At 39.0% G+C, this 26,143-nt stretch overlaps 1 protein-coding gene and 1 long non-coding RNA gene across 2 annotated transcripts; one reads left to right on the top strand and one right to left on the bottom strand.

Annotated features, from left to right (window-relative positions):
* Positions 1-813: 813 nt before the first annotated feature.
* On the top strand, positions 814-13,323 carry HYAL4 (hyaluronidase 4). The gene is made up of 3 exons (XM_027539107.1): positions 814-2,778; positions 8,975-9,064; positions 11,158-13,323. Exons 1-3 carry the CDS (start codon positions 1,825-1,827, stop codon positions 11,557-11,559), a joined length of 1,446 nt encoding a protein of 481 aa, XP_027394908.1. The 5' UTR covers positions 814-1,824; the 3' UTR covers positions 11,560-13,323.
* On the bottom strand, positions 9,742-26,143 carry LOC113891264. Its single transcript, XR_003510706.1, has 3 exons — positions 24,049-26,143; positions 14,749-14,839; positions 9,742-10,854 (listed from the first exon to the last, which is right to left on the bottom strand). It is a non-coding gene; the product is annotated as an uncharacterized LOC113891264 (long non-coding RNA).

Here is a 26,143-nt window from a genome sequence, read left to right as displayed (position 1 = left end):
TCCTTATTTTTTTTTGCCTGTATTCCCTTCCACCTGCACATTTTATCAGGAGGTCTGCCAGCTGACTGCCATGGAATGTGCACCTCCCATTAACTGGAATAAAAAGATGAACAATGTTCATGAACAATGAACAAAGGATAGGAGACAAGAACCACTTGGTAACTTTGTAGTAAATGAATGAAGACCATAGTGTGACAGTGATGAGGCAGCTGAGCAAAGGGGAACAATAATCAGTGGAAGGTGATGTTTTGAATAAATGCAAAAGCCAGAAGCATTCTGGGAGAACAGATTTTTTTTTCTGTATACATATGTAAACTTCGCTAACATAACCTGAGAGAAAAAGTTTTTTTCTATTAATGTACTACCTTATGTGCATTCATTTTTTGTTATCCTGAGGCAAAATATAATAAAAAAAATTCAAAGATAAGGGGCAGTTTTGAAGACTACAATTCTTATTGTACTCATAAAATTACACTCCCTTGAAAATATTATTCTCTTCCAACCATAATTTATGCCTTCAGTATATTTCATGTTACTAAGTAATCTCACTCATTTGTGCAGTGAAGAGGAATACAGATATTTATTCAATGAATGGGTGAGCTCTTAAAAACTGATATTTTGTGCATGTTCATTAACTTGTGCTGTGCTGTGCTTAGCTGCTCAGTCGTGTCTGATTCTTGTGACCCTATGGACCGTATCCCGCCAGTCTCCTCTGTCCATGGGGATTCTCCAGGCAAGAATGCTGGGGTGGGTTGCCATGCCCTCCTCCAGGGGATCTTCCCAACTCAGGGATCAAACCCAGGTCTCTTGCATTGCAGGCGGATTCTTTACTGTCTGAACCACCAGGGAAGCTCATTCCTTAAGACTTCTTAAATATCTTTGAATAAAGTCTTACTTACAATTTTTGTTTACCTCAGTGTCCTAGGTCTGAGAAATCTTATGAGGTTTGGCTGGTGACACCTGGTGGTTAAAAATGATAATTACATACAACATGCAGCTCGTGGTGATCAGCTTTGCTGTGAGAAATACAAGCCACAGTTTCCTTAGAAAGCATTTCTGAGTTCCTGCTTGGAAGTAACCAAAACAAAGTCTCTCTGACCTGAGCAGAAAGGCACTGTTCCATGAGCACAGTGCTGCCACCTAATATTCACACCGTGGATATCAGATTCTGAATGTTCCAAGTGTCCACTCCTGGACACAGGAATTTCTGTTATCACTGGCACCATCTTTTCGCCCCTTTGATAATCCCAAGATCTCAATTCAAAGTCTAAAGTGGGATAAATATAAGTGACCTGGCCACAGTCACATATCAGCACCCTAGCTGCAAGGAAGGCCAGCAAAGCAACCAGACATTTGGCTTATTGAATGAAATGATGAGAGATATTATAAGATTAAATAAATATTTATTCAAGACCTAAGAACAGAACCTGAGATTTGATAGATTTTCCAAAATGGTAGTGAATACTATTTTACATCTTTATTTGATCATAAGATTTTTTAAAGATTTTTTTTTAAGGCAAGGACCACATCTTAGTCATTTTGTATTCTGGACACAGCATCTGATGCTCCCTGAATGTTTGTTGAATTGCATTGCTTGCCCTTGAATAGAAACTGGGTCACTGCAATCACTTTTGTGTCTCAATTTATTTATAGGGATCTTTAAGACCTTTAAATAAAATGCACTTGGATATCAATATAAAAACTATAATAACCAGCTAATGTGATTAAGTCTTTTTCCTCACAATTATCACTAACAGAAAATTAAATCTCTCCACAGGTCTTCCAGAGTGATATTAAAGTGGAAGATAAGATTTTTATCTCATCATGAAACCATTATCTGAAGGACAGCTGAGGTTTTATGTTGTTCAAGCAATACATCTCATATCATGGCTATTCATACTTTTCATTCTGAAGTCTATCTCTTCCCTGAAACCTGCCCGACTTCCAGTTTATCAGAGAAAGCCCTTTATAGCTGCCTGGAATGCTCCAACAGATCAGTGTTTGATAAAATATAATATAAGGCTGAATTTGAAAATGTTTCAGGTGATTGGAAGTCCACTGGCCAGGGCCAGGGGGCAAAACGTTACTATATTTTATGTCAACAGGTTGGGATACTATCCATGGTATACACCCCAGGGAGTTCCCATTAACGGAGGTCTCCCCCAGAACATAAGTTTGCAGGTACATCTGGAAAAAGCCGACCAAGATATCAGGTATTACATCCCTTCTGAAGATTTCAGTGGACTTGCTGTTATAGACTGGGAATACTGGCGACCCCAGTGGGCCAGGAACTGGAACACAAAAGACATCTACAGACAGAAGTCAAGAAAGCTTATTTCTGAGACGCAAGAGAATGCATCAGCTGCTGATATTGAATATTTAGCCAAAGCAACCTTTGAAGAAAGTGCAAAAGCTTTCATGAAGGAAACCATTGAACTGGGGATTAAGAGCAGACCCAAAGGCCTTTGGGGGTACTATTTATATCCCGATTGTCACAATTATAATGTTTATGGCCCAAACTATACTGGGTCCTGCCCGGAAGAAGAAGTTTTGAGGAACAATGAGCTCTCTTGGCTCTGGAACAGCAGTGCTGCTTTATATCCTTCTATTGGTGTCAGGAGATCTCTCGGAGACAGCGAGAATGTCCTGCGTTTCTCGCAATTTCGGGTGCATGAATCTATGAGGATCTCTATCATGACATCCCGTGATCATGCCCTACCTGTGTTTGTCTACACAAGGCTGGGCTACAGAGACCAGCCTTTACTTTTTCTTTCTAAGGTAAGACGCCTCTTGCCAAAGGTAAGATATCTTCTTATTTCTGAAAGAGACAGTGCTTTGTTAATTATGTTCTTTTAAGGATTCTAGTAGTCCATTAGGAGCATAATTCCTCCTTTGAGTAGTCATCCACTCAGATCCTCCATTTATACATACTGAATTTGGATTATCTTATTTATTATTAGTCTTTCAAGGAACAAAGTATGTAGGGAAGGGGGTTAAAGTACAATGTCAGTAACTACTTCTGCTCCCTGACTTTGATTGCTCTCTTGTAAAGATTATTGAAACGGTTGGGGGTGAACAGGTTGGAAAATCAGAGAGGATACTTTCAAATGGAATAGTTTGTTCATATGTATGGAAGCAGAATTGTAGGCATTTCTGCTGCTGGCATCACCATTAAAAATCTTAAGAGAATAAAAGTATTTTCTTTTTAATGTACAATAGCAGGTTTGATAAAAGGCATAAGGGAGCCACAACAATATGAATACACTTAGAAATAGCTAAGATAGTAAATTTATGTTTTTCTTCACAAATAAAATTAAAAATAATTTTTAAGGGTATAAGGGAATTATGAATCTGCTAAAAGTAGGTAGCTGTATAGATTTATTCTTGAGTCTATGACCACAACTCATGGAAAGTTGGTAAGAGTGGTATGAATTTCTGAATTCAATAATAAAGTCACTACTAGTAGATGGTTTTGTAACTCTAGGTTAAAACTTAGAAATAGAAGTTTTGCTCTATTTACTCTACTCAAGTCATATATGTAGCCAAAGACCTCACACAAACTATGTCACTTTTAAGATAGATGAAGCTAGCTAAACTTAAGTCGCTTCAGTCCTGTCCGACTCTTTTCAACCCTATGAACTATAGCCTGCCAGGCTTCTCTGTCCATGGGATTCTCTAGGCAAAAGAATAAATTTCTCCAGGCATAAACTTTTTATGATGAGGCGGTTTGAGCCTAGTTCACCTTCACGTTTGCAGAATAGAGGTGTCTTTAGATATTGCTGTAAACTAGGGGTGGATCATTTTTCTTTTTTCTCCACCATTACGAGTTTCAATTCACCAGCATGTATTAAACTGTAAAGATGTTCTGGTATTAAGCATCCAAAGGAAGAGATTCAGTAAACACCCTAGTGAGGGCTCTATCATGACCAGTAGGTATCTGTGGAGCAGAGAGAGAGTAGAGCTTACTTCTCAGAAAGCAAAATGACACAAATCATCAGGATTTGGTAAACACTATGCCTCTGACACTGTTGATGAGATGAGTAAGGAAAAAAATTCTCTCTTGTAAACTGATCGTCATACTACCTAGAATAATCAGCAACAAGTGATTGAGAATGATAGGAAAAGTTCTAGAATTGAAAGTTGAACAACACCTTCTTATCTATGAAACTTCTTTTGCTTTTCAATGTTTGCCTCAAGCAAGTTCCTTTCTTTAGTGATAACACATTAAGTTTTGGAAGAAATAATAAACTTTAAAGGACAAAGTGTTCATTTTAAAAGATTAGATTAAACAACTGCTACATTCTGTGCATTCTGCAAGCGGATGGTAAGCTCCTTCTTGAATAACTACAGCCTCAGAGACATACTGTTCTAAGGGAATAAGGAACAACAGTTAAAGTCTCACCCCAAAACAATTTTCTTTTTGAGTCCCATGGTATCACTCTGTAAACTTTCTGGATGGCAAGCCATTTCCTCATGTTTGAAACCATCAAACCACCACTTTATTTCATCTTCCATAAAAATCTGCCCATAAATTATTACAAATCTGATATTCACTTATACCAAATTGTAAATACTAGTAATGACTTCCATTTCTGACTTTCTGAAGATATCTGAATTTTAGAATGTGTGTGTGCATGTGTACACAAATATAATTAGGATTAGAAAAACAACTTATCAATAAGTGGCAAATCTTTTATCTCTCCAGACCTCAGCACCTCACTGCTTAATCTACAAAATGGCATGATATTACCTGCCTTACCTACCTAAGAGAAACATAATGAAAAGTGAGAAAATAAAAATGAAAATATAAAGCATTAGAAAAATATATATGGTGTAGCCGCTCACTTTCTAATAAGTATCAGAGCCTTGAACTTGAAAGAGGAATATGTAAAAATGAAATTTCAGTCAGTAGCCATTATATGGGGGTTGTAAAACCCCATTTCACACAACAGATTGCCTAAACCACATATATAAATGCAATGTTGATATCACTTGAGCTGTGCTTTAAAAAAAAAATAACAAAAGGGATTTTCTTGGTTATTGATTTAAAGGTGTTTTTCCCGGGAATTAATTCCCTCTGGTAACACACAAAGGAAGCTCATTAGTGATGCTCCAGCTCCCCACAGTGGGCTCCTTACTTACATGCACTGCGGTAAAACTCGAGGGACTAAAACCCAAGTGTAAAGAATAAATCCTCTGTGTGCCCCTGCTTTCTATTTCCAAAACCTTGATTTGAGCAGAGAATCGTGGGTGGGGCATGGCAGCCCTACAACATGCTGGGACCTGAAAGATGTGTTGCTATTACGATGCTGTTCAGTTACTTCTCCTTTCGTGTGACATCACTCATGTGGCCCGGCTCTCAGGTGGTCCCAATTTACTCCTAGAGGCATCTTACTTGTGACTTCAACCACTGAGTTGTCCTTGGTTTTCTGGTCCCCTAAACATGGCTGTTACGTGATTATTCAGCACCCTGCTCTCCACTAGGTGACAGTGAGCTAATTTGGTCACTGAGAGGGTATGGCCTAAATATCTACCAATGACTCCTTACCTCCAGTTAACATGCTAGAAGACTTTCCATTTTGAATCCTTCCCAATAAACTCTCTTTGATAATGACTCAATGACACATTGGAAAGAAACCAACATTTCCTCCTAATATCAGCCTCAAAATGGGTAGCTTTTACCACGAACATCTGTAGTTCCCTAGTTACTGCATATGGGTCAACAACATATAAAGAATAGTAAATTCTGTGTCTCTCCCCTCCCTCTGATGACAAAGCCTTAAACTAAAGGAATTCATGGACAATTTCTTGTTTCCAGTTCAGCATGCAAGAAGCTTGAAAGTTGCCACTTGGCCCTAATAAATAAAAGGCTAAACAAACTGAAAAAAAAATCAGCTCTTCTTAGAATAATAAGAGAAGTATGGACACACAGGGAAAATTGCTGCCTTCAAATTTGGAGAGACAGACAGGTAAATACAGAGAAACCCAGCTTACCAGATCAGAAACCCTTAAGCAGAAACCTCTGTGGGAACCACTGACAGAGTATGGAAAGCTGAACTGTAATTAGGAAACTGCTGGTGGCTCAGCAGCAACAAGACTGAGAGATTAAAAACTCCAGGGGCACCCAGCCATGGGGACTGGGGGAGCACACTTTCACCTGCAGGAGCTCACTAGGTCCTCCAGTGAATATTGGAAAAACCCTCCCCTCATGTATCTAATAGGTGAAGGAGAAAAGGAAGCATTTTGAGTATTCCAGAGCATTCTGTTCTTCTGCACAAGGTCCACCCCCAGGAGAAACTGTTTAACCACAGCCAAATTGCTGAGGTTTTACCAGAACCTAACTGATCTGCAGAAAAGGAAATACTCAACTCCATCTGATTTTAGATTTCCACTTGGAAGAAGGAACATACCCATCTCTAGCCCCATCTAGCCAGCCTGTCCCATCTAACAGGGAGTGGGGGCAAAAACTGAGAAGCAGTTGTGAAGTCCAGAGGCAAAACCTCACTAAGACTGAGATCTAATCATAGGACTGTAAAGTCTTTCATTATGCCCACACCTTACTGGCATATTACTAAAGGTCTACTTATAGCAGCTACTCTTGACTCAGAGGGTAAAGAATCCACCTGCAGTCAGGAGACCTGGATTTGATTCCTGGATTGAGAAGATCCCCTGGAGAAGGAAATGGCAACCCACTTGAGTATTCTTGCCTGGAGAACCCACATGGACAGAGGAGCCTGGCGGGCTACAGTCCATGGTGTCCCAAAGAATCAGACAAAACTGAATGATTAACACTTTCACTTTTACCTAGTATGAGCTATCTACTTATGGAGAAAAATCAAATCATATCTAGCTATCAAGGAAACAATTACAAGACACAGTAAAGGGCAAAAACACAACTTGCAGAGACAGAGCAAACACCAGAGCTTGACTCAGATACAGCGGGGATGTTGGAATTATCAGACCAGGAATTTAAAACAATTATGATTAATATGCTAAGGGCTCTAATGGATGAAGCAGAACGAATGCAAAAACAGACAACATAAGCTACATAAGAGAGATGGAAATTCCAAGAAAGAAGCAAAAAGAAATGCTAGCAATCAAAAACACTGTAACAGAAAGGAAGGATATCTTTGACGGCTTTATTATTAGACTAGACACAGCTGAAGAAAGAATCTCTGGCCTTGGAGATATCTCAGTAGAAGCCTCCAAAACTGAAAAAGCAGAGAGAGCAAAGACAGAAAAAAAAAAACAAAAAAAAACAAAAAAAACACAACAGAACAGAATATCTAAGAACTGTGAGAGAGCTAAGGTGTAACATACACATTATAGGAAATCATGGGAGACTGTTAGGGGATTTTGCCCCTCTAATCATGATATGTGACTATGACATCTCTATATTCAGGAAAGTTTCAAAGTGAGTGGAGGGAGAAGCTCTGCTCCTTTAGGTCTTTGTTAAAAGAAGCAATGGACCTGGACCCAGCAGAGTCCTCATTCTGGGCTCTGCATCACTTACTCCTCCTCTTTCCAGTATTTCTCAAATCATAGATAATTCTCAAAACCATTTCACTTACACTATCTCATTTGAATCTCACAAAAACTCCTCCCCTTCCTGTCATGTCATCTCTGATCTGCTCAGCAGACATTGTGGTCCTGGGAAATGGAAAGAGATGTGCACCTGAAAACAAACTAAACCAAAATTACCAGAAAATTGCCCAGGAAAAAAATTTTTTTTGAAAACTGAGATTGTAAAATCTTTCATTTGGTGGACTATAAAAGTGCAGGTAAGGAGACATCTCTCTCAGCTATTGATATTAATATAAAATGCCTAAGATAAAACACCATTTAAAAGTTCTGCTTTTAATTTCTACAGATTGCCCAATTATATTTCCAGCACATAACTGATGGAAATTAATCCTTGAAGTAGAAGGTTAATGCTTAGCATTCAGAAGAATGAGAGAATATATTATAACATAGCAAACTTATTTAGAAAATCAACTGCAGAAACTTAATTTAGGAAGCCAACTGTACACACTCAAGTTTTAATTTCCCTCTGAAATTACCTAGATTCATATTAATCTTTAAACACTAAAACAGTAATCCTTTAGGATTACAAAACAAAAACTCTCTCTGCTGAAATTTTGTTTTAATCTATCTTAACCATATTGAGAAAAATCCCAGTGGCCTTACCTTGACTGGATGAATCATAAATAAATCCATTAATCAGGTACAAATAATTAAATACAAATAATTTCAGGGACCAAATATAAGCGCCAGATCAAATCAGATCCTGCGGATCTATAACACTGTGTTCCTTTGCCTAGACAGGGAATCTAAATGACACAAAACCCCTCCAATAGAAAAGAAAAAAGAAAGAAAAAAAAAAAAAAAAAAACCAACTCTCCCCACCCTCCACCCCAGGCCACTGCAGAAGCAAAGTTTTCAGGAGAGTTGCAAACTGAAAAGGGAACTTGGCTGAGATGACTGCAAGGCATTCCTCACATTTAGAGAAGGAAAACTTTGGATTCTGTTGCCAGGTCATAGACTTATTGTTGATTTGTGTGTGTATGGCCCTGGTCAACTTTGATGGAAAGTACTAGTTGCTCAGTTGTATTCAAGTCTTTGAGACCCCATGTGCTGTAGCTCTCCAGGTTCCTCTGTTCATGTAACTTGATTAAACAACTTTTAATGGCTATTTACATTTACATGTAATGGATTGTTTGTTTTGGATTTACATGTCTTAAAAATAATATCCTGTTTGGCAAAATATGTTTTAAAAACATATGTTTAATATGTTTTCTGTATGATTATAGAGTATAATTTCTGAGCCCTGGTTCATTTATTTATAACATTTGCATTACTCTAAGAAGCTGGAGAATAGGGTCATCCTATTTTATTGAATTTAGCTTCCAATCCTAATTCCTGGCATGTTGTTTTATATTTAAATGAATAATGAACTCTATTGTCTTCAATCTAGCAAGATCTAATCAGTACTATTGGAGAAAGTGCTGCCTTGGGAGCTGCGGGCATTGTTATTTGGGGAGACATGAATTTGACTTCATCTAAGGTAAGATAGTACCTTAGGGGTGTAGTTACTATTATTTAAATTCTTGCTCTGTCCTCCAATAAAACTTTAATCAGATCTCTCAGGTCTCCCATAGTAAACCTGTTTTATGATTAAAGTCCAATTTAGCACTTGATATATAGAAGGTGCAATAAAGGGGAAATTTTGCTAAGATATTAATCATAATACTGACCATTGTTGAATACTTACTATATGGAAAGTTATGACCAACCTCGATTGCGTATTCAAAGCAGAGATATTACTTTCCCAACAAAGGTCCATCTAGTCAAGGCTATGGTTTTTCCAGTAGTCATGTATGGATGTGAGAGTTGGACTGTGAAGAAAGCTGAGTGCCAAAGAATTGATTCTTTTGAACTGTGGTGTTGGAGAAGACTCTTGAGAGTCCCTTGGACTGCAAGGAGATCCAACCAGTCCATTCTAAAGGAGACCCGTCCCGGGTGTTCATTGGAAGGACTGATGCTGAGGCTGAAAGTCCAATACTTTGGCCACCTCATGCGAAGAGCAGACTCATTGGAAAAGACCCTGATGTTGGGAGGGATTGGCGGCAGGAGGAGAAGGGGACAACAGAGGATGAGATGGCTGGATGGCATCACCGACTCGATGCACATGAGTTTGGGTGAACTCCAGGAGTTGGTGATGGACAGGGAGGCCTGGCATGATGCAATTCATGGGGTTGCAAAGAGTGGGACACGACTGAGCAACTGAACTGAACTGAACTGAGGATTGTACTAAGTGCTTTTTTGTTTTGGATTTGCTCACTAATCATAAAACCCTAATGAGGTAGGGACTAGCATCCTCATTTATAGATGAGGAAATGGAAGGAAATCTAACTATAAGAGCTACTTAGGCTTGCTAACGGTGAAGCTGCCACTAACCACAAATGGTACAACTCTGGAGCCCTTACGTTTAGCCATTATATAAAATGTGTGATAGCGTATTTTGAAAAATGGAATCAGATAGTAATTTTTAACATCTACACTGAACCTATTTTTCTTCTTTGGAGAAATTAGCTGAAAATTAATAGTATTTAAAGTAAGGTGTATGTTTTTTTTCAAATTTCTTCCAGCTCAAATACTATCTTCTCTGTCTCTCTAGTTTTCTCCAGTCCACAGTAATTGCAATCTCTTCTGTATTTCCAAATGCTGTCTGTTCATATCTCTATAGTGTAATACATTTTGCTTTGAATTATACTATTTGTTTCCTCAATGATTTTGTTAAAATGAATTTTTGCAAGTTCATGGTGATTTGATATTTTTTTAATTTCACATGCTCAAGTTGTTGCTCCTAAGATGCTGCTCATGAAACTATTTGTGACAATATAAAGTTTAAGTCTCCTCTGTCCACCTATGAGAATTAGGTAGACACTGAGAGGATCAGTATCTGACTCTCCAGCTGTGATATTTCCCCTCCAGTCTATGCAGTTCCTGAAAAGATGGTCATCAGGAAGCTGGGTACACAACCAGGTGGCCTCCATTTGGAACACACAATAGGAAGAATGCACAAATGACCCGGTCAGCCTTCTAGGCATCCCTGTCTTTGAATTGTGCAGAGGTGGCTTGATCCCAGGGCGTTAGATATTACAGCATAACTAACAGGAAAATCTGGAAGGCTCAGGTTGACAGTCAACAATAATTTGGTAGAACAGGAGGATTCAGGTTCTAACACAACGCTGAAGGGTACACACACCTGAAAGGTGGCTAGAAGACAGAACTCTGGCATGATTTCTAAATTTTGGCTTCTTCCTCTTTTTTTCACACTGATTAACTTGGGATCTAGGAGGAAGAAGAAACAAGGATGTAAATTGTAAGAAGGCATGGTCACGTATGCTGATGCTGGGGCCCATTTCCAAGCTCAGTTAGTCTACCGTAACCTGATGTCCATCTCCTGTCATGACCATCTCTCACGTTTTCAGGTCTGGGTCCCCTGTGTTACAGCACCTGAGCCTAAGACTTCACAGGCAGGAACCAAGCCATTAAGTTTCAATCCAGTTCAAAGAGCTGCCTTGTGGGTCTAGATGCACCCACCCTACCAGTACTAGAAAAAACACTAAATCCCATTTGTTTCTACATTTCTAGGGCAACTGTACAAAGGTGAAGCAGTTTGTGAGTTCTGATTTAGGGAGCTACATAGTCAATGTGACCAGAGCCGCTGAGGTGTGCAGCCTTCATGTCTGCAGGAATAATGGGAGATGCATAAGGAAGGTATGGAAAATGCCTGATTATCTTCATCTGAACCCTGCGAATTACCACATAGAGGCCTCTGAGGATGGAGAATTTACTGTGAAAGGCAGAGCATCTGATACAGACCTGGCAGTGCTGGCGGAGAGATTCTCCTGTCATTGTTATCAGGGATACCAAGGGGCTGACTGCAGGGAAATGAAGACGGCTGATGGCTGCTCTGGGCCTTCCTCTTTTTCGGGCTCACTACTCACACTGTGTCTGCTGGTTTCCACAGGTTGTCAGAGCCATCAGTGGTGAGATAATTGAGCTTAAAGGGAATTGTTTGGCCTCTAGAGTCATCACTTAGGGAAGAGATGAAACTTGTGACAGTTTTTTTCTCACATGAAATCCATTGAGAGGCACTATAAGTAGACATGTGTGTCACTTGATATAAACAGGAAACATTGCATTCTTTGGCTCCAATTTGGCTAAGAAGCCAGACCCAGGAGTAAAACCAATGCACTCTTCTTCCTTACTGGAATGTTTAAGCTATATTTAACCTAGAACTAATATATTTTAGTCTTCACATGAATATAGATACATAAAAGTGTACACATAAATACTAAATTATTGAGTTCAAAGACTGGTTTTCCAGCTAGCAATTTACTTAAGTATATATTACTAAGCAATTGTCTGCTTTAACAAATGGGGTCACCTCAGGGTGTGACCTGGTCATCTGGTCCATTGAAGAGGATCAAATGCAGAATTCCCATTCAAGCCTATGTTTAAACTTCTTCCGGCTTCTTCTCCTTGCCCGGGCCCAGTGAATGCAGAACCAGTGACTGATGTAACTTCTTAGAAGGGCACGGGAACTGAGGCAAGGGGAGCTGTAGTCAACTCCCTGTGAAGACATCTATTCCATTGTGGTGCCTCTCTCACCCACCATGACTCCCTCCCTCATAGACGCTGGTCATGTAGATACAGTGGAAGACTTCAGGATAGTATTCATGCTTGCCTAGGCTGACATTGCTCTAGATGTAGAAACTGGAGCCATGCTAGTAACCCAAAATCATTAATAAAAAATACTTTAGTAAACAACATTTAAAGGACCCAGAAGTGCAGTTGTGAAGGGATCCTACTAAGAAATATTCAATATTTTGGCCCCCATATGTAAGTTTAGAGTAGTGATTTTCGAATCAGTTTAATTTTGATTTGAATCACTGTTTCACTATCCTTCTGGCCTTGTAACTCTGGGCAGGTTACTCATAGTCCTTTTTCATCTGAAATTTGTTAATATAATTCCTAACTCAGTGAATTGTTCTGAAGAATAAGTGGGATAACACATCCCATGCATACTACAGCTATTAATACATGTTGCTGATCTTCAGTTATCTTTCTTGATCACCAAAGTAATGGAAACACATCGGAAAAAGCAGAGTCTTGGGCAATTTTGTCTTTCTGATGTTATGTTCTATATATAATCACTTATGCATGTGTTCTCTTGAAAGGCCTGTTTCAGTTGATAGGATTTCCTTTTAGGAGATGATCTACTTGGAAGGTAAACTCAAGAAGGTATGATGCTATTATGGAAGGCGTGAGAGTTGATTCACTGTTCGCCTCTGCCTCTGTTGTCTTTCTGTGAAAGATGATACAGGTGTGCCCTTTTCAACTCTGTGTCCCTGCTTGTCAGGGGTTACTGACATTGTGACACTGTGAAGGTCTAATTTCTAAATGTAAAATACAATCAAATCAAAATAAAAAATTTTATAATACCACTAAAGACAGGTAGCATCATGTAGGTTAACTTTAAAAAATTTTTCATTTTGTAATTTTCATATCAAAGACATGAAACCTTATAGAAAATTTGTAACTAAAAGAAATGATGGAAATCACCAATAATCACTATAATATATACTGGTAACTTTTGGTATATTTCCTTCTAACCTTTCTTCTAAAAATGCTTTTTTAAACATGATTGTAAATAAAAATACATGCATACCTTTGCATCTTGTGTTTTTCATTTATCTATACATTACAGTTTTCATGCTAATTCATAGTCTTAATAAATATTATTTAAATTATTTTAAGGTCATATCTGGATATAGCAATTTTCCTTAAATTTTGATTTTTAAATATCAAACATTTACTATTTATTCCTTTCATCACTTCATGGCAAATAGATGGGGAAACAATGGAAACAGTGACAGACTTTATTTTCTTGGGCTCCAAAATCACTGCAGATGGTGACTGCAGCCATAACATTAAAAGATGCTTGCTGCTCCTTGGAAGAAAAGTTATGACAAACCTAGACAGCATATTAAAAAGCAGAGACATTACTTTGTCAACAAAGGTCCGTCTAGTCAAAGCTGTGATTTTTTCAGTAGTCATGCATGGATGTGAGAGTTGGATTATAAAGAAAGCTGAGCACTGAAGAATTGATGTTTTTGAACTGTGGTTTTTGGAAAAGACTCCTGAGAGTCCCCTGGACTGTCAATCCTAAAGGAAATCAATCCTGAATATTCAATGGAAAGACTGAAGCTGAAGCTCCAATACTTTGGCCACCTGATGCAAAGAACAGACTCATTAGAAAAGACTCTGATGCTGGGAAAGATTGAAGGCAGGAGGAGAAGAGGATGACAGAGGATGAGATGGTTGGATGGCATTACTGACTCAATGGACATGAGTCTGAGCAATCTCTGGGAATTGGTGAAGGACAGGGAGCCCTGGCGTGCTGCAGTCCACGGGGTTGCAGAGTCGGACAGGACTGAGCAACTATACAATAACATCAACCCCTCATTAGAGAAGACAATTTCTGTATCATCTTTCTAATTCATTCATTCACTCACCTATTAATTAATTTGGACATTAATCAACATATTAAACATTACTTCTCATCAGGCTTTGAAATATATCCTGAACAAAACAAAAGGCCTTGCCTTCATAGAGCTCATAGTCTTTCTGGGAAGACAGACTTTCAATGCACAAAAAAGCAGTTTGCATCAGATGTTAGATCTATGGGAAAAATAGAACAGAGCTGGGGAGGGTGGATATTCATATGTTGGGTGGCTTTGAGCAGATAATGTTTGAATGATAGAGAGTTGGCTGTGGGGATATTTGGGGGAGGGTATTGCAGGCAAATGTATCAGAAATGCACATTTGGGAGTGGGCCTGGTATGTTCAGGCAGAGCCTAGAGTGCACTGTGGTGGGATACTTCCCTTTACCATCAGTTTCCCCTATCATTTTCTGGTCTGTAGCATTCATTACCATCTGACATAGTACAGGTTATACATATTTGCTTATTTTCTGTCTTCTCTTACTAGAATGTAAACTAGGAAAATGAGGATTACATTTTGTTCACTGCCAGAACACTACTTGGTACAGTACCTGGCACACAGTAGGTGCCCAATAAGTACTTGAGTGAATGAATAAATGAGTGTTTCAGAAACCTGAATCAGTGGAAGTTATGTTACAGATTTTTAAAAAAAATTCTGCACATTGATAGTTACCGCAAATCATTCTCCAGCGTTGTTCTCTTCTTATCCTACTGCATGAGCCTCTGAAATCACATAGTTCAACTCCCCTGTGAAGAGCTGAGGCCTGAAGAGAATAAATCACTCAGCAAAGTCAAAGAGCCAGTTTGCAAAAGAGAGCAATATGAAATCTGAGTTGCCACATTTTCTCTTCACCATAATTCTTATTGCAACACAATCCAAATATACCCATTCAGCTTTTGACCATCAACTTAATATGTGTTTATTAATTTGGGCTGTGACTACTGATTATGTTGTCAGTCTCCAGATCTCCCAGCTGCAGATGGTCTGTTTAATTTGGCTCAATGCTCCTGGACAGGAAGTCCACCTTTAAAAGCTGCTTAATGATGGCCACAGCTTCTTGGGACTGTCCTAACTTCCCTTTATGGAAACAGCAAGGTGTTCAGGCTCTCTGATCTTCAGTGTTCTCCTTGACAGAAGGAAGATGATAATGGTATCCTTTCCCCTTTTATATAGTTTTGATCATATCAAGTAGATAAAATACTTAGCATAATACCTGGCACATAGAAATCCCCTACCAAATGTATTGCCAAGCACTTTCAACAGTACAGTGGGATAGCATTCAGCTTAAAAAGGAATGAGGAAGCTCTCTATCTGCTAATGTCAAAGAAGTCTAAAATACAAGTGTTTTGTTTAGGTTTTATTTTGACTTCTCTCTGATCATATTGAGGGAGACTCAATCTTACCCATGTCCAATTACATTTTAGAAAGAATTCCCAGAGATAGTTAAACTAATCTGAAGTTTCTTAAGCATCTTTTGGGGATGCAACTCTAAAATACACAAATATAAAAGCCATAAGTGACTGGCCAACTAAGTTCAAGGACATAATAATCTCATTAAGAAAAGAGAACCAGAAGAAAACATTACCAAGCCATGTACATCAAATATAAAGTGATATATAGAGCTATCAATTTTTAAGCTATTTGCTTATTCTAAATGTTGAGCAGCAGCTCTATTGTTATTATAACTTAAAATTACAGAATAAAATCTAATACTGGGAAAATAGTTTGTCAAAGTGAATGCTCATATTAATATTATCCCTTTCGTTTCTATCAGAGGACTAAATATATAAAAAGTTACTTCTTCCTTTGTCTTTATTACTAATCTTAAGAACTTGGAAAATGTTTGATGTTACTGAATGTTCGTTTATGAACTTGACACTTTGTTCCTCTCTGCGAGCCCAAGAACCATCAATTTTTCATTTCAAATACCACTTTTATTGTGCAAACTTAGAACAGGGTACTCTGTTCTGTGTCTGGAAAGTAGAAGTCTTAGGTCATTATTGAGACTAGTTACTGCATTTTAAAATATACTTATTTATTTATTCCCCTGGGTCAGGTCTTAGCTGTGACACATCGGATCTTCGCTGCAGAATGCTGGATCTTTCATTGCACTGAAACTTCTCTCTACTTGTGTTGGCATGGGCTCCATGTGGGCTCAGTAGTCGCAATGCACAGACCTAGTTGCCCTGCAGCGTGTGGGATCCCAGTTCCCCAACCAGAGATCAAACTCATGTCCCCTGCACTGGAACGCGAATTCTTAACCACTGGATCACCAGGGAAGACCTCCTCCACTGATTACATTTTGTTCTATTCAGATACTGAAAGAAAATAACTTAAAATTGTTTTGTCAAGACAAAATATATATATAGCAGATGTATTTCTGGTCTTCTAATGATTGCACTGTGTTTGTACAACTAACCATAATTGGGTGCTACAATTTTTCACCTAGAAGCATTTGTCAATTTTAATTTGCCTATATTCTAGCAATCCATATTTCCCCCTCGATTTAAGAAATCTGCTCTCATTCCCTTTTTAAGTGAAGTAAGCCAGAAAGAAAAACACTAATACAGTATACTAATGCATATATATGGAATTTAGAAAGATGCTAACAATAACCCTGTGTACGAGACAGCAAAAGAGACACTGATGTATAGAACAGTCTTATGGACTCTGTTGCAGAGGGAGAGGGTGGGGAGATTTGGGAGAATGGCATTGAAACACGTATAATATCATGTATGAAACGAGTCACCAGTCCAGGTTCGATGCACGATACTGGATGCTTGGGGCTAGTGCACTGGGATGACCCAGAGGGATGGTATGGGGAGGGAGGAGGGAGGAGTGTTCAGGATGGGGAACACATGGATACCTGTGGCAGATTCATTTTGATATTTGGCAAAACTAATACAATTATGTAAAGTTTAAAAATAAAATTTAAAAAAATATTAGTTTATTTTTCCCTCTGGAGGAAGATGGTTCAAGGCTCTGCTTTACAAAGAAGAGAGGGACAAGAGTTGTCAGACTCACTGCTTCTCAAGATGCTGAATGACTTCATAGCTATCACATCTTAAATTCTTGCTGAGCTCAGTCATGGTAGTTTATTTATTTGTGTGTTCGGCTACTTTTGTATGTTCAGTTGCTTCAGTTGTGTCCGACTCTGTGCAACCATATGGACTGTAGCCTGCCAGGCTCTTCCGTCCATGGGATTCTCCAAGACGAGAATACTGGAGTGGGTTGCCATGCCCTCTTCCAGGGGATCTTCCTGACCCAGGGATCAAACCCATGGCAACTCCTGGCATTTTCTTCATTGCAGATGGATTCTTTATTGCTGAGTCATCCAGGAAGCCCAACCTTTGATTATGAGTTTGTATTTTGTTAAACTTAGTGTGTGGGAATTCTAAGTGTCAAAATTTGGGTTGCTTTCCTTCAGAAAGAGTTTTTAAAGTTAAAATGTTTTAATGGAGATATAACTCACGTATTACATCAATTTAAAGTGCATGATTTAATGGTTTTTAGTTTATTCACAAAGTTATGCTTTCATCACCCCATCATATTTTGGAACATTGGACTGATGCTGAAGCTGAAGCTTCAATACTTTGGCCACCTGATGTGAAGAACTGACTCACTGGAAAAGACCCTGATTGGGAAAGATTGAAGGCAGGAGGAGAACGGGACGACAGAAGATGAGATGGTTTGATGGCATCACCAACTCGATGGACATGAGTTTGAGCAAGCGCCAGGAGTTGGTAATGGGACAGGGAAGCCTGGTGTGCTGCAGTCCATGGGATCACAAAGAGTCGGACACGACTGAGTGACTGAACTGATCCTGATATCACTCCCAGCAAAAAATTCCAAGCCCATTAGCAGTCACTATCTATTGTACCCAATCCCCAGCCTCCTTAGGGAATCACTTATCTGCATAAACACACGTGGGCATATGTGGGAGTGACATTTGAGAGAGGCCACCAGGCCTAATTGGGTAATATGTTCTGCTATACAGCTGTGTTCTGCTATACAGCTGTTTGTCACTAAAAGAGCTGTAAGTCTTTTAATGCTCTCTACTTAATACCTTACAGATCAAAATTTTCTCCACAAGGAAACGAAGACATTTACTTAGTGGACCCTACACATCCTTCGGAAAGAAAATAATCTGTGATACTAATTAAAGTCAGTATCAGGGACTATTTTCTAGTTACTCCAAAAATATAGCAAGGATGTCCTTTATGAGTGATAGTTCAGGACCAAATTCCATGTACCTTAACCGAGACCAAGCATCTTCTTTTCAATCCAGTACCTCTTCTCGTAAACTCTCAAGATCAACATCTACAGTGACTTATTTGGCCTTCAACTTATTGAGAACTGATTTTCCCAATAACTTTGTCACCATCAGGCCTGACTGTGGAAATCCAAAAAGAGGTGAAGAAGAGGAGAAACTTCATTAGACATGATTAATCATTAGTGGCTAAAGCGGAATGGACTAAACTGTCCCGACTGGGTAGATTCCTTCTGTCATCTCATTTAATAATTAATCACAAGTAAATACTAAGATATAACCACACTGAAATTAAACGTGGGCTTGAACTTCTCTAATTCTATCCTTTCATTGACTCTTGACCCACCCAATGCTAACAGACACTCGGCAGATTCCCCCAAGGTCCCTACTATTGCCTGTTGTGTATCCCCTCCCCCAGATTCACTGTGCTTCCCTCCTCCCTCTCTCCCACTCTGTGGTTTTGCTTCCTGCAGCCCTTACATGTATCCCTGATATAGTCAGGCTAATGTTGCCTCCTGCAGGACTTTACATGAAGCTGCACCCTTTCTTAGCTTCATGCCCTTCCTTCTGTGGCTTTTATTCTCCAAGAGGTTTTTTCCCTGAAAAACCTTCCCTCACAAATCACTTGCACGTGAAACTTCATCCTTGGGTCTGCTACGGGGAATACCAGCTGAATCTCGTTTACTCTCCAAATATTTAGGAAAACAAACAAACATAAAAAAAGAAGCTAGCCTTTTGCATGGAAACAATACCATAGACAAGCCAAAACAAATTGGAAAAACACATTTGGGACATGTGACAAAACACTCATTTCCCTGATATATAAGAGCTCTTGAAAGTGAAAGTTACTCAGTCCTGTACGACTCTTTGTGACCCCATGGACTGTGTAGTCCATGGAATTCTCCAGGCCAGAACACTGGAGTGACTGAGTAGCCTTTCCCTTCTCCAGGGGATCTTCCCAACCCAGGGATTGAACCCAGGATTCCCACATTGCAGGTGGATTCTTTACCAGCTGAGCCACAAGGGAAGCCCAGGAGTACTGGCGTGGGTAGCCTATTCCTTCTCCAGGGAATCTTTCTGACCCAGGAATCGAACCTGAATTGCAGGCGATAAGAGCTCTTAAGCAAATCAATTCAAAACATCTCAAACCTAACATGGGAAAAGGAGATGGACCAGAAATTAAAGCAAAGAAAAGATGCATAGCCCAATTTCTCAAAATAAAATACATTATTATTAAATGAGATACCATTTTTACATTACTCAGATTGGCAGAGGCTCTGCAAAGCATCATAATACAGTGTAGTTTGGGTATGGGGAATAAGCACTAATTTTTGGAGGAACTGTTAACTGGTACAATGTCTTTAGGAGTCAGCTTTATATAGATAAGAATTGTCTTTTCAACTCTGACTGCCCTTTCTCATTTTTCTCTTTGAATTCTGTAACAGCATTTGCTGCATTCTGAATGTTTGTGCCCATTAATCTTCATATGCTGACCTCCTAATGCCTTTTGTGATGATATTAGGATGTGGGCCTTTTGGAGGTGTTTAGATCATGAAGGATGGGTGCCTTTATAAAGAAGGCTCAAAGAGTTTGCAAGACTCCTTCCTCCAAGTGAGGACTGCAACCCATAAGAGGGCCCTCATCTGATCATGCTGGAACCTTGATCTGGGGCCTCCCAACCTGCAGAACTGTGAGAAATAAACTTGTGTTGTTCATGAGCTACCCAGTCTGTGGTACTTTGTTACAGCAGATCAGATGGATTAAGTAAGCATTTATCAGTCTGAAAATACTTGTTTACTGTTTTTCTTATTGTTTGTTTCTTCCTATTAGAATGCAAACTCCAGAAAAATAGATCCTGGTCTATGTGGTATCCTCCATGTCTGTGCTTGGATGTGATGAATGCCCCACTTTAAATAGTTGAACCGTTAAGTAGTTGGCACTTGTACTGTGGTTTGAAATGCCCCAGTGATTCTAGAACACTTCCTCTATAGCCCCCTGCAATGTCTGAAATTCTCATTTAGGCAGTCAATGAACACACAGAGAGAGCCTATTAAACTATTCCTTCACGAAAATATAAACAGAAGTAAATTAGCTAAGGAACTGGAGCAAGAAAAGAGTAAACTTTAACTGAGGCTGTGGACAAGTTGAGATCAGAATCATGCAGTAGATTTTAATTGATTGCAAACAAGTAGATGACAGATCTTGGAGGGAGGGTGGGGAGCCTCACTTGGGTTGTGGAGATTATCCAACCCAAGTAGGACAAAAGATGTCTTAAGATAGTACAGAAGAGAAACCAGATTCCAAACCAAAGCAGATGGAAGACTACAGTGTCCATCAGGATGCTCTGAACAGGGAAGTGAAGGCGAGGGCACAGAGGAAAACTGAATGCATTGGGACAATTCAAGCAGAGAAGCAGCAGATTAGAGCAAGAGCCTAGAGAGAACAGCAAGGCTGAGAGTAGAATCCATTTTCTGGGTGAAGGGGAAGCATTTGAAGTGCCAGTGATTTTAGACTGAAATAAAGGAGACTCCCCAGTTTTACCACAAGAAGGAATATGGAAGGGGCAGGGTTGAGGTATGGAGCAGTCTCTGTCCTTCCTTGTAGGACCCTCTGTCATGGTCCAGATGCTGCCAGGGCTACACTTGACTGCAGACCAATGCTACAGGAGACAGAGGGCTCTGGACACAGCCTAGGTTCAGCCAAACCGCTGGTTTGGCATTTTGGTTCCAGTCACAGCTCTCCAGGCACTTTCTGAGTTGTCTTCCTCAGATTAAAAAAAATTTTATTCTAAGGGAGCGTTCCTTGGTGGTCCAGTGATTGGGATTTGGTGCTTTCACTGCCATGGCCCCAGGTTCAATCCCTGGTCAGGGAACTGAGATCCCACAAGCTGAGTGGTGTGGCCAACATTTTAAAAATGATAAAAATTTTATTCTATGTCTTTGAAGATAGCCAGAAATGTCTCAGACATCACCCCAACCAGTCTTTTGATGAAATGAATCTCTTGAGTTGAAGAACCCACAGGGCCTCATGCAACTGGTTTCTTTTCTTCACCTGACCTTCTGTGCTACGGCTCTCCAGGACTTTCCCAATGGACTAAGAATGGTTCTGAAATCTGAATCCAAGGGATTCAACTGAAATTTGCTCAGCCTGAGGTAAAAAGAAATCGAGTGACATCTGTTGAGTGACAACCAACTTCATAAGGTTGTTATTAGTATTAAAGGTATTAATATGTGTAGAGTGTCTGAAAGAGAAGGAAGGAAGAAAGAGGGAGGGAATAAAAAAAGAAGAAAAGTTAAAATATTAATGACGCTTCAACTCCTCTCAGGTTTGGGGCTAAGACCAGACTTGAGCTAGTATACTTTTCCCTTTCCCTTGTGGTGCTTTATACCCCAAAGGTATGTAGGCTCGGTAGTGATGACCCAAACTTGCCCATTCTCCATGGCATTTTTTTCTGAGAAAGTTATAGAACAAGGCTTCTGGGATTTGGTGCTTTCACTGCCATGGTCCCAGGTTCAATCCCTGGTCAGGGAACTGAGATCCCACAAAGTGAGTGGTGTGGCCAAAATTTTTTAAATGATAAAAATTTTATTTTATGTCTTTGAAGATAGAACAAGGCTTCAATATATAACTTTAATTAGTCACTATTGGCAGAGTTAGAAGGTTACAACATTAACCAGGAAATGAAAGACCTCCACAAAGATTAATAATTCAACTCACTTCTACTTTAGGTAAAGTTTTGGTCTCTTAGTTTAAAGGACTTCGCGTTCTAACTTCCTGGGTCCCAGGATGTGGAAAGTTAGTAAATATGAATATAGCATTTCCATTTTCTGGATCAAGACTGAGTAAACTAACTTAAAACGTAAGACATAATTGCCACACTAACACTCCTGATCATTTGGAGTAAATGCATACACACACACACACACACAAACACACAGACAGACACAAATAGCTGAGTGAAAAAAATTAATAAAAGGACTAACAATTCTGTAAAAGTTATCTAAACCAAAACCAGGCAGATAATAGTTTAGGGGCAAGAGAACTGCACTAGGGTCTAACTAAATGCATACCTTTGAAGATATTTAGATAGTTTTAGTTCCTTTTTCAAGTGAGGTTAATTCTAATAGCCATATGATGGCTAAATATACAAACAGAAAGATGTCCATCATCTACATACTTAGATAATTAAAGTATTCAAGCACCCATTCAGGAAAATGTCCTGTGTTTGTCTCATATTTTCATCTCTATAGTAGTAGCTCATATAATAGAGAGCATTGGGCAGAGCTTGAACATTAGAATTAGCTAGAACTGGGTTTTCTAGTTTTAGGATGGGTGGGCCAGTTATTTAATCTTTTTCTAATGCTTATTTCTTCACTTGGGAAATGAGGATAATTCCTATACCAGGGCATTACTAAAATATTTAAATACCATAATTAACCGTTTACTGGGAGTCCTTAGATAATTTCATGACTGATTGTTGATTGAGTTTTAGAGATTTGGTTGAAATTGCTTCCCTGTGAAAACACTCTCTTTAATTTTGATGAAACTCTTGCTATTCTCATGTTAACACTTAAAATTTAATATTTCACACTTGATTGATAGCAGTTTAGGCCATCAATAAATACTACTTATATCTTGGGTTTTTTTAAACTATTATAAGTTAAGCATTAAAATCAAGTAAGCCATAAAAATGAATAGAAACAGTTTTGTCCAAACTATAAACATTCATTAAGGAGCTAAAGTATTAAATAGATGCAACCTTGGGAGACCTACTGCCTTATGATTAAGTTGACAAGTAAGCACATGCCTTTGAAATTTCTTTTTAAGTCTTTGAAGTTATCTTATTATCCATCTATTCTGGCTTTTTGTTGTTGTTGCAAGAACCATAGGTCTTATGAAGCTCTTATCTCCATCCCTCAAACTCAGTTGATCCATCCCCCAATCTCAAACTAGGTTCAAACTCTTCAAAAATTCTAATCCTTCTTTAGAATGGTAGGCGGAACAGCCTACCATCCTAATGAATATTTCTGGATATGTCTATGGCTGATTTCCCCGTCTTCTCAGAGTTCTGTCTTCCCTGTGCCTTTTCCCAGTTGGTGAACCTCAAGGACACTCCTATCCTGTCATAAAGTGGCCAGATTCTTAGTTGCCTGTCACAATAGCTCTGTGTTCCTAATTCTCTGGTCTCAGGTGGGAATCATAGGGGGCTCCTGTTTATCTCTGTTCTTGGTGAGGAGACAGACAGAATTGACTGCTGTGCTCATCCGCAAGGGTAAATGTGCTCAGCTCTTTATGGAGTAGTGGAGACGGGCAGAGATGACAAGGTCTATTCACGCACCTTTGTAATGCCACTAGAAGGCTGACATCGTAGTTGGTTTTTCAATAGCACCTGTTACATGTTTTGATATATATGTGATGTGCTAGGTGTACTATTTATTTTTATAACATCAATAATAATGGTTATTAATGATGACTCTTATTGTGTAGATGTAATAAACCTGCTAACAGCCAAAGTAGGTTTGATGTTGAGAAATACTCCTGTTAATTATTGCTGCTTTGGTTTTTGGTAACTACTTCCTTCTTTTCTGTGAAATAGAAGACTGTTTGGCCATACTAATATTTAAAAACCTAACATTGTAAAAAGATCTGGAATCTATACTAATTGTTTGTTCTGCTACTATTTGTTTTAAAATGTTACTTACTTATATGCCACTTGCTTGTCCCATAATCCAATTTAAAAGACTGAAGTCATATTTGACAGGTCAGAAAAACATTCCAGTCAGACTTAGTAGACTTGTCCACCAGTTGCAAAGAGGCAAACAAATGAAAAAGGGAGGAAGACATATTAATGCCACATACAGCACACACTAAGGCTTGAGTTAGTCTGATGTGCTGATAAAGCACACGGAGACCTCAGAATCCATGGAGACCTCATGTAGGCTCCCTCTCAGGGCACATAGCACAGTGATAAACTGAGGCACAGTGCCACCATTAGATCTGGCTTCTCTGTACTATGACTGTGCTTAGTATTTCATTTCCACCAGGACAACTGCCTGTGGGTCACACATTTACATTAAAAACTTGGGGGGAGGGGGCAGTGGTTTCCTAGGGAAGTTTTAATGTCAGCAGGTCTGAGAATCAGTAAATGGTCTTTGGGTTTCCATTTCTTTCATGTTCTTCTTTCCTTTCATATACAAGAGGGTGTAGACAAGGGATTATTTCATTAATAATGACAACAGGAACAGCTTCCATTTATTTGGTATGTACTATGTGTCTGGTGAATAGTGGAAAAGGAACTTTATCCTCTTAGGTTCTGTAACTGGGGCCTGTAATTCAACTGGTAAAAAAACCAGATGAAGAGAAGAAAAGCATATAAACTTTATTGAATATTTTTACATGTACATGGAAGCTTCCATAGCAAAAAGGGAGACCCAAAGGAGAAGTTACGATCAAGAGTTTACAGATCTTTTCAATAGAGAATGATAAATTATGAAGGAGTGACAAGACAAAGAGAAAGAGCTTTGATGAGCAGTAACTGTGACTAGGAAATATCTGAGGGAAACTACTGGAAGATAAGGGTCATTTTCATAGGTTTGTGCAGATCCATTTTGGCATCAACTACCTTCCTCTGGTGGTAAGATGTTCCCCGCATCCTGGTACAGAGTACACATTTTACATGGGAAATCTTCAGGAAGAAAGGGGGAAGTTAGAGAGACTGTTTGTATTTGCTGTTGCTGCATCACCTTCAGCTCAAAATAATCACAATAATATGGGAAAGTGGCACATTTAGGGGTAGCATGCTCTGAACCCTTCACGGGCTTTGTGTTAAGTGGTCAGTGCACTTTACCTAATGAAAATTTCCCAACAGACCCAGAAAAGTGCTGCTATTAATACCCACATTTTTGTAGTTGGAAAAAAAATTAAAGACAAGAAAAACTAAAGTGTAGTGAAGTTAAATAGTTTGGGCAAAGTCACATTGCTCCCAAGTTGAGAAGCCAGATTCCAGGCCTGCTGGTCCTCACATAGAAAACCAAGTTGCTTAGTCCAGTAGTTTATTCATTTACAGACATGAAGGAGCCCTGAGACAGCTCAGAATTCTGTTGTGGTTGCTGAAGAGGTTAAAGAGCATTAATAACTTACCCAAGACCACATAATTAGAAAACAGCTGACTGAGGATGCAGTATCCAGGTGTGTCAGACTGAAAGCTTTTGAGTATCAAAGTGGTTTGATCCATTCCACAGTAAAAAATACAGCTTACACTGTGACCCAGTGCACACATGTATAATATATATAGAAAAGGCTTGTAAATTCATACTCATGCTTACTGTGTGGGGGTGTAGTACTTTCTGAGTTTCCTATTCTGTCCCATTGTATTCTATCTTATTGTATTCCACTCTATTATTGTCTATTTCACTTATTTTCTTTAAATGCTCATTCCAACCAATTAAATCAATTCCGAGGTCCACTGTTAGTTTGCGACCTACAATTTGTAAGGGAAATTTTAGGGATAAGCCTACTCAACATCACTTTCTTAGATAATCATGCTCACAGTTACCCTGCATTTGTGCCTAAAATGCACAGACTACTTAGGTGATTTAGTTTCTGCTCTGAAATGCTCTCTGTGAGTAGATTTTGACCAGCGACGATCTCAGTGCAGAGATTAGCTGTGCTCTTATGCAAGCACTGAGTGAGCTCTCCTATTCCCTTACTTCACTTGGAATACGCTCTAGGTTCATTCACCTCATTAGAACTGACTCAAATTCATTCTTTGTAAGGCTGAGTAATATTTCACTGTAT

The sequence above is a fragment of the Bos indicus x Bos taurus genome, chromosome 4, assembly GCF_003369695.1.
Source record: "Bos indicus x Bos taurus breed Angus x Brahman F1 hybrid chromosome 4, Bos_hybrid_MaternalHap_v2.0, whole genome shotgun sequence".
Classification (NCBI taxonomy): domain Eukaryota; kingdom Metazoa; phylum Chordata; class Mammalia; order Artiodactyla; family Bovidae; genus Bos; species Bos indicus x Bos taurus.
This window is presented reverse-complemented; position numbering and strand designations above follow the sequence as displayed.